Source organism: Camelina sativa, chromosome 17 (genome assembly GCF_000633955.1).
Source record: "Camelina sativa cultivar DH55 chromosome 17, Cs, whole genome shotgun sequence".
Classification (NCBI taxonomy): domain Eukaryota; kingdom Viridiplantae; phylum Streptophyta; class Magnoliopsida; order Brassicales; family Brassicaceae; genus Camelina; species Camelina sativa.
Genome location: NC_025701.1, coordinates 27,098,511 through 27,107,876, shown reverse-complemented (window position 1 = coordinate 27,107,876; position 9,366 = coordinate 27,098,511). Strand labels below are relative to the sequence as shown.

At 48.2% G+C, this 9,366-nt stretch overlaps 2 protein-coding genes across 2 annotated transcripts; both read left to right on the top strand.

Annotated features, from left to right (window-relative positions):
* Positions 208-1,161, top strand: LOC104759824. Its single transcript, XM_010482703.1, has one exon. The coding sequence runs from the start codon at positions 208-210 to the stop codon at positions 1,159-1,161; it is 954 nt and encodes a 317-aa protein (XP_010481005.1).
* Positions 1,352-1,717, top strand: LOC104759823. The gene has a single exon (XM_010482702.1). The coding sequence runs from the start codon at positions 1,352-1,354 to the stop codon at positions 1,715-1,717; it is 366 nt and encodes a 121-aa protein (XP_010481004.1).

Sequence of the window (9,366 nt, the reverse complement as noted above, 5' to 3'; positions counted from 1 at the left end):
ATCGAGGAGATCCAATCGCAGATCAGGGACATGAACACGCTTCTCCATCGGGCTATCAACACAGCTCTAGAGATCGACAGGATCGTCGAACTCACTCGGCAAACCCCTTTCACTCAGCAGATTCTGTAGGCCGCCATACTGAACATTAAGCTAAAACTCCCAACCTACATCGGCGAAAAGGATCCAGTCCATTTCATGACATATTTTATGGCAATAGCGGCAAAAGCGCGATTCGCCGAGGAACAGAGAGACATCGGATACTGCCAGCTGTTCGTCGATAGCCTTTCCGGACCCGCCTTAACTTGGTTCTCAAGGCTTAAGGCAAATTCGATCGATAACTTCACCCAGTTGTCAAAGGCTTTTCTCACACACTATCAAATTTTCATCAAGCGAGGCGTGATGAATTCAGACCTTTGGGAGATGGCCCAAGAACCCGGCAAATCCATCGATAGTTTCTTAGGCAGGTTTAAGGAGAAATTGGCAAACGTCTCCGTTCAAGAAGACACCACAATCGCTGCCTTCAGGAAGGGTCTACTTCCTGGATCCCCGTTGCGGAAGGATCTTAATATCCGGGAAACCAAAGACCTCGATGATGCGCTGCACCAAGCCTCCCGCTACGCACTCATGGAGGAAGAGGACGCACGATTGGCAGCGAAAAAAACCTCCACACCGTCGTATCTCCCGAAGGCTAAAAGTCGCGACGAGCATCACGAGCCCCGGAAGCATCACGACCCTCAGGATCGGAAGAAGGGCATCATCCATACAGTCTCCGAAGTGGACAGCCAAAATAGCCAACCGTCCGACCCAAAGGAGTTATATTCCGATTTCCACATGATCGCCGGTCATTCCACCCACGAGTGTGTCCATCTAAAGAATTACCTGTATGGAAAATACCTTTCTGGTGAAGTCGAAGCTGTCTTTGAGCCGAAGAGCATCCGCAGAGATAGAGGTCGCCGAGGAGGATGGCGAGGTGGACGATCTAACGGTGGCCATGGTACAGGAGGCCGTGGACGAGGCTACATGAACAATGGCCCGGCCAACGATATTCAACAGCCAGCCAACCAAGTGTTGGCAAATCATCAAGAAGAAATGCCCCAGGTGGACGAACTGCCTGGTCCTCCCAAGCGACAGAGAGGGCAGAATCCTGAGCGCGCCAAATAACTCTGATACTCGGCCCACCAGAGGATTGTGCCGACTCTGTTCGGGCACTGAAGAAAAGGGCATGCCAAGTTTGCAGTCTCCAGGCAGCCTCAGACGATCCTCCGCTCTGCACGGACCTCATGTCATTCACATAGAGGACGCCAAAGGAATCCAACACCCCCATTCGGATCCCTTGGTCATCGAAGTAGCCATGGGCGAGTTCGACATCGAAAGAGTCCTGGTCGATACTGGAAGTACTGTTAATGTACTGTTCTGGCGAACACTAGAAAAAAAGGGCGTCACACCAGAGCAGGTGAAACCCAAGACTCGAACATTGACCGGCTATCATGGGATTGCTAAAATGTCCATGGGCGACATGAAACTACAAGTGCGAGCTGGAGGAGTAACCCGGAAGACTACATTTTTGGTCATCGATACGCCCCCAATTTACAACGCGATCCTGGGGGCACCATGGATATACGCTATGCAAGCCGTACCGTCCACCTACAATCTCTGCCTTAAATTACCGACTACCACAAGGATCTGCACGCTCTACAGCGATAAGAGAATGGCATGATCTTGATCTGTGATAGAAAAGAAGCAGAGGAAAACGGAAGACTCCGGAGTGTCGGATCATCCAGGCGAATATCAATCCTTCCGACCCCTCACGAACTGTTGGTATCGGGGCCGAACTCGAGGAGCATATGAAGACAAAGCTGATCGATTTTCTGCAATCTCGATCTTCCACGTTCGCTTTGTCAACAAGGGACATGGTCTAGAATAAGTCCCGATGTCATCTGCCATAGGCTCAACGTCGACCCCACGTTCAAACCCATCAGGCAGAAACGCAGGCGTTTGGACTCAGATCGGGCAAAAGCGGTCCAGGATGAAGTTGAGCGATTGCTCAAAGCAGACCAGATAATGGAGGTCCAGTACCCCGATTGGTTGGCTAATCCAGTCATGGTCAAAAAGAAGAACGAAAAGTGGAGGGTCTGCGTAGATTTCACCAATCTCAACAAAGCATGCCCTAAGGATAGCATTCCTTTACTGCATATCGACCGCCTAGTCGAAGCTACAGCTGGAAACCAACTGCTCTCATTCATGGATGCCTTCTCAGGTTTCAACCAGATCGCCATGAGTTCAACCGATCGCGAGAAAACAACATTCATCACAGATCGGGGAACCTACTGCTCTAAGGTGATGCCTTTCGGACTAAAGAACGCCGAAGCAACCTACCAATGGCTGGTAAATATGATGTTTGCCTATCTGCTCGGACGAACTATGGAGGTATACATCGATGACATGCTGGTCAAGTCTTTGATCGTGGAGCAACACATTCAGCATCTCGCCGAATGTTTCGATATCTTGGATCAGTTCCAAATGAAGCTGAATCCAACAAAGTGCACGTTCGGGGTTACCTCGGGCGAATTCCTAGGATATATTGTCACCGAACGAGGAATAGAGGCAAATCCTAAGCAGATCGAGGCCATATTGGGATTGCCATCACCGACTAACAAACGAGAAGTGCAGCGCCTAACTAGCCGAAACGCCGCTCTAAATCTTTATATTGCTCGATCGACGGACAAGTGCTTTCCTTTCTATCAACTTCTCCGTGGAAACAAGGATTTTCATTGGGACGAAGATTGCGAGATCGCCTTTCAGCAGTTGAAGGAGTATTTGACTTGCCATCAAGTGTTAGTCAAACCGGAAGATGGCGAAACATTGTACCTCTACGTCTCGGTCTCCAGTTCGGCAGTCAGCAGTGTATTGGTCCAACACGACCGCGGAGATCAGAAACCTATTTTCTACACGAGCAAGGCACTTAACGACGCAAAATCACGATATCCAACGATGGAAAAGTTGGCCCTCGTTGTGATCGTCGCCGCACGGAAACTTCGACCCTATTTCCAATTACATTCCGTCATCGTGTTTACCGATCAACCACTCCGAACTATCCTCCATAGCCCCCTCCAATCCGAGCGCATGGCGAAGTGGGCGGTCGAACTAAGTGAATATGATATCGAATACCGCTCTCGTTCAAGCCTGAAATCGCAAGTCCTGCCCGACTTCATCACCGAGTTGTCTCCTGAGCTTGGCAACCCCACCCCCCACGGAGGAACATTGGACGATGTTTGTTGATGGTTCGTCGACGAATCAAGGATCCGGTGTGGGACTCATTCTCCGATCTCCCACTGGTGAAATACTCGAGCAAGCATTAAAACTCAAATTCAAAGCATCAAACAACGAAACAGAGTACGAAGCCGTTCTTGCGGGACTTCGGTTAGCACTAGGGCTTGGGTTGACACACTTGCAAGTTTTCTGTGACTCCCAGTTGGTGGTCAGCCAGTTCAGCGGTGAATTTGATGCCAAGAACAAGCGAATGGGGGCATTTCGCCATCCCAGTCGAATGCATCGAAACTCCCAGCGTCGATCTAGTCAGCCTGATATCCGTAATCAATGACGACTCAGTCCCGATGGAAGTCGACGAACCGATAAAGGACTTGACAGATATCACGAAGCCACCTGACGACTGGCAGATTGAGATTAAACTTTACATCTCCGATGGAGTCGTCCCGCCGGACCGCTGGGCAGCTTGGCGTCTAAAAGCCCAAATTGCCAAATACATCCTCTTGGATGGAAACTTATATTGCCGAAGTTCGTCCGGAGTATTCCTTACCTGCGTTACTCAGGACGAGATCGAACGAATCATGATGGAAGTTCATGAAAGCGAGGGCGGCAACCACTCTGGCGGACGTGCACTCGCCCTCAAGATCAAGAAGGATGGACACTACTGGCCTACCATTATTGCGGACTGTGAAGCCTTCTTGACAAAGTGCGAAGCTTGCCAGCGCCATTGACCGATGCGGCATGTTCCACCCAAACTGCTGAATACTGTTACAGATCTGTATCCTTTCATGCGTTGGGCCATGGACACTATAGGGCATTTGCCGGCATCGGAATCAAAGAAGTTCGTCTTTGTGCTAACCGATTACTTCACCAAGTGGGTAGAAGCGGAGTCTTTAACAAGGATCCAATCCTTGGATGTGACCAATTTTATATGGAAAAACATCATATGTCGTCACGGACTCCCGTACGAGATTGTCAATTATAACGACACGCAATTCACCTCCCTCATAACCAGGAGAATCCGTCTCAGCACTTCGACCCCTCGATACCCTCAGGGCAAATCCGTCTCAGCACTTCGACCCCTCGATACCCTCAGGGCAATGGCCAAGCGGAGGCTAAGAACAAGTCGATCGTCGGTGGACTCAAGAAACGACTCGGACGAAGAAAGGGAGCATAGGCGGACCATCTCGATGGCGTACTATGGTCTTATCGCACACCCCGCAGCAATCTACGGGACAATCCCCCTTCTCTCTGGCATATGGAATCGAGGCACTCACTCCAGCAGAAGCAGGCATCCCGACACATCGCCGCACTATGATGATCGACAATCCCAAACTCAATAAGGAGATGCTGACCGATCATATCGATTTTGCTGAAGACTGCGAGATCAAGCTCTGGTCCGGGTACAACACTACCAGGACGCAGCGGCTCGATATTACAATAAGACAGTTCATCAGCGGCGTGTCAGACGGTTCGATATTACAATAAAACTTAGTTCTACGGGAAGTTTTTGAGAACACCAAAGAAGTTAACGCTCGTTGGGAGGGTCCATACCTCGTATCCAAGGCAGTTCGCCCCGTTGTTTACGAACTCATGACCATGGCCGGAGAGTGAATCAAGAACTCGTGGAACACAGCCGATTTGAAACGTTACTACTATTAACTCGTTTTCACGACCTTAACTAGGAGATTCCTGGAATTCAAACTCCACCCATTTTCTTTTTGTAATGTGAACTACGATCGGCTTGATCTCCACTTCGGGGTACGTAGGCAATTCCTTGTCTTTTCTAAAAAGATTAAGTGAATGTAGCCAGAATATCAATAAAATTTTCTTTTAAAAGGAAAATATTTTTTTCATTCCAGAATAGTAATCCAAACTAGCCAGAATATTTTTTTCATTCCAGAATACCCCCTCATGACAAACTAGTCCTAGATGAGAAAAAAAGAAAAAGACCACCGATCTTCCGAGTTCGGCACGGTCTGGTTCCCACCACTAGCATTCTGGACGGTCCTGAAGCCGAAGTGGGGGACGCGGACTGGACAGATCGCCCTCCAATGGTTCCTCCACCATCAGCTTGCTCAGTTCACTTCGCCAGAACTGACGCTCCCGCCTTAAGGCCTCAAGCCTTTCCATTGGCACCTCGGAGCCACTGGACACCAAGTCCGCTAAGAAGGTGCACGGGCCCTCAACCATATGTCTTTTGCAGAAGATTGGGCCGGTCGACTCCAGAAAGTTGGCGTATCGCCTCAGCCTTTCCAGGGAAGTACGATAGGCCCAGATATCCGTGACAAACGGATATGCGGTATTCTCCAAGGGTTCGCAGTCGACCTCAAGCAAAACAGGCACCTCCATAAGAGCAACCTGTTCCTTGTGGGCAGATTACTAGCAAAACAGGTACCTCCAAAACAAGCAAAACAAAACAAGCAAAACAGGCACCTCCAAAACAAGCAAAACATGCCGCGTGCGCGGTAAGCAACCGTTTCATATGCCACTTCACCAAGAAGAAACCTCCAGCGATCATCTCGTTTAGGACTCGAACAGTCCCGTCCAAACGGTAGAACCGAAGGACCTGATCAAGCCTAAGGCTTCTCGCCGTGAGGTGAGCCCCCAGCCTTTTGCGATGAGCTCGATACCTTCGGAGCTCCTGGTATATAGGACTCCCCTCCACACCAGCCACAGTAAGCAATCAGACATGGCGGCAAAGTTGCTATGCAATTAAACCCATTCTCGATCCAATCCTTTGGATGGGATTCAAGTAGTTCAAGTTTGAGCAGAAGTTCACATTGCACTTGTTCCGATGCGGCAAGCCGATCACGNTCGCCTTGAGTATAGCAGTCTCAGACTCCAGATTCTTTAGCTGGCGGTCAATTCTGCCCTTCTTCATATGAAAATACTAAAGGTCTTGGCTTAGCTCTTGATGCATGGCTTCAATCTGCACAAACGCAATCAATAATAAGTTAATTTCGAACGGGAGCGGATTGAGTTCTCTCTAAGAAAGAGGGATATTTACCTGGAGAAAGAAGGTATGGGCTTCAGCGAGATCAGTTTCGTTTGCACGCCTATTAATGTAGAACGGCTTAACATCGCATGGAACGAAGTCACTAATCAAGGTGGGGTCCGTTTGAGTTGGCCTCAGACTTGCTTCTTCACGGCACTTATTGCAGTAAGCAATCAGACATGGCGGCAAAGTTGCTATGCAATTAAACCCATTCTCGATCCAATCCTTTGGATGGGATTCAAGTAGTTCAAGTTTGAGCAGAAGTTCACATTGCACTTGTTCCGATGCGGCAAGCCGATCACGATACTCCGTGTGGCGATCCTCCACGGAGTGGAAAAATTCTTCCAGGTCACGCTTTTCTTCCGGTTTGACAGGAAACATTAACATCCAAGGAGCCCGGATGTTCGGATAGTAAGCCATTCCTCTTTCGATAGCTTCGGCATTCGAGAATGTCGGGACATCGTTCCCGGCTAACGGGGACTCTACGCTGCTAATGGAACTAGGCATTGTCACCTCTTAGTTTTTTCTCTCAAGTTGGTTGATTCAAAGATAATGCTGGTCGATTTATATGAATATGGGGGGAGATATCTTTTCCAATTTCGTGGGAATGGAAAAGCGTGTTTCTGTCCTAGAAATTGTAAAGTTCCCTTTTTAGGAAAAGGAAAAATTCCGATAAGTAAAAAGCAAGGCCCAGAGTCGGTCAAAACAAAAAGAGAAAATGAGCCGAACAGGTCGGTAATGTATTTACAAGGGTACTCAAAACCCATACTCAAACAAGTTCACCATTGAAAGAAAATCAAAAGTTAAACATCCAAAGCATCAGATAAATCGGCCTGGAAGACCCCGGCATTGGAACCATACGGATGTCGAACGGAGTCGGGAGAAGTCCAAAGCCGAGCTGGTCTGGGGACATGACGAGGTCACTCTCTCCTAGTTCAAGGATATCCATGGCTTCGACAGCTTCTTTAGCCTAGGTCTGTTTAATATCAATCTCCGCGATTTGTTCTTCAGGAATAATGGCTCCTTTTTCGATCAAATACTGCACCGTCTCCTGAACTCCCGTAGCCTGATTCAGCAGGTCCTCCATGGGTCAAACTACAGTATCCTGTTCGACTAGATAAGCCTTGACTTTATCTAGTCGAGTTTGTGCCTTCTTTGCTGTTCGTTCCACCTTTTCGAGATGATCCCGACGAAGTCTTCTCACTTCAGAATCGAGTTTAGCTTTCAGCCCCTCGCATTCGTGGCGCAGTTCGGATTTCTCCCCTTCAAGAGTAACTATTCGCGAATCCAGTTTGCCAAGCCTCAGTTCAGACTGAGCAATTGTTTCATCTTTCTCGGCGAGAGTAGCTTCAAGCTCCTTGATCCTGTCGTCTTTGGCTTTACTAGCCGCTCGGATCTGTTCCGCACACTCTTTCAGCTTCTCGAGCTCAAATTCAGAGGCCAACTGCGCCTTTGCTCGAGTGTCATACAGCTGAGTCAGCGTGTTGATCTTGGCAGCAGTCTGCAAATTCAAGGAAAGCATGTTAAGATCGCCCATACAAGATCCGAACATTTTAGGAAAAATAAGGACACGAACCATTAAATGGGACTCGGCAACATCGAGGTATGCCTGCTGAAACTCCAGTTTATCAGTCTCCGGGAGGATTCGATTGGAGATCTTCAGATTCCGGAAGAGTTCGCCAGAAGCGGCCCGATTTGTAGCCAAGGGATAATCACCGAAATAGTCAAAGCTGAACCGGTTGGTTTTGTCGTTTCCCCGTCTCAAACGGAATCGATCAGCCAATTCTAAGCTTCTTACGCCGAACGCTTGCGATTAACAACGGGCTGCGGCTCAGGAACGGAATCATCTCCAATCTGCTTCTCTTTGCTTTGCTTTGTCTTCTTTTTTCTTTTCTCCCCGGTTTCGGGTGGGAGGACATTTTCTTCAGCAGTTGGAGGGTCGGCTTCTTCCAGAGTAGGACCAGAGATATCGGTTTCAACGATATCCTCGACACCGATTATGTCGATGTTTTCTTCATTACCCTCCATAGGGTCGGTGTCAGTTCGGACAACAGCCTGAGAGTCCGGATGCACAACTTGAAGGCAGCTGGCATCGATAACACACGCATGAGTTCAACATGTCGTTGACAGATTTGATCGAACTCAAAGTTTTCATACCTCCAATCTGCCCTTCGTGATCCAACAAGGGCAGGATATCGTCAACCGAGATCCCTACGAGAATGAACCGGTCTTCTTCTGAGCGAAGATCGATGTTAGGCAGTTCGGTGTCTTCGCCCTCATGTCGATCTGATTCCAGATCTAAAGGTTAAGTTCGAGAAGAGGAAGCTCCAGCTGAACAGCGGACCAGAGGAAGTTAGGCTTCGAAGTCCGCTCTGACAGATCCTCCGATCTGCGTGAAACCTTCTGGTGCGGGAGCTTTACGTTTGGAAGTGCGCCGAACTAGCTGATCGCATTCGATTTCTTGCGAAGAAGTGGTTCCGAAGTGCTCGCCATAACAGATGACCGGAGAGTGCAGAGGAAAATCGTAAGATATATAATAATAAAATAAGTAAAGAGGAGAGAGAACAAAGCAAAATACCTTTCGTTCTTGGCGGAAAATGAGAAATGACGAGAGAGGATGCATATTTATAGAGTCGAGTGGGCGGCAACCCTATGGGCGATTCATCATGACCTACGCGACTCTTCGAATTCCGAGCTAGCAGATGTGATGGAAATGACACGTGTCAGCAAGACAGTGTACAGCAAAATGATACCGGAGATCCAGGTTATAAAATCAAAATTCTTTATGGTTTAGATCGGATATCTTCTTTTCCATAGTTCAGATATTCGAATTGATTCCCGAATATTCAGAACTGGGGGGGACTAATTGTTGGTGCGGGATTTAGCAACCCCGACATACCAAACTAAACCAGAAAAATAATTCGATTATTTAACCAGAAATCTGGTTAAGAACCCAATTAGGTATTATTTGAGACCTGTTCGGAAGAGGGAAGCCCAGCCTTGGAGACGAAGAACCGACTTCCCAATTTGCCTAGTGGCCGACTCAAGAAATGAAGCAACTTTCCTTATCTCAGTTCGTCTCATAAGAAAAGTTAATATAT

Bases quoted from the DNA above. Each gene is read 5' to 3' on its own strand.
- LOC104759823 (XM_010482702.1), top strand. From the start codon at position 1,352: ATGGGCGAGTTCGACATCGAAAGAGTCCTGGTCGATACTGGAAGTACT.
- LOC104759824 (XM_010482703.1), top strand. From the start codon at position 208: ATGGCAATAGCGGCAAAAGCGCGATTCGCCGAGGAACAGAGAGACATC.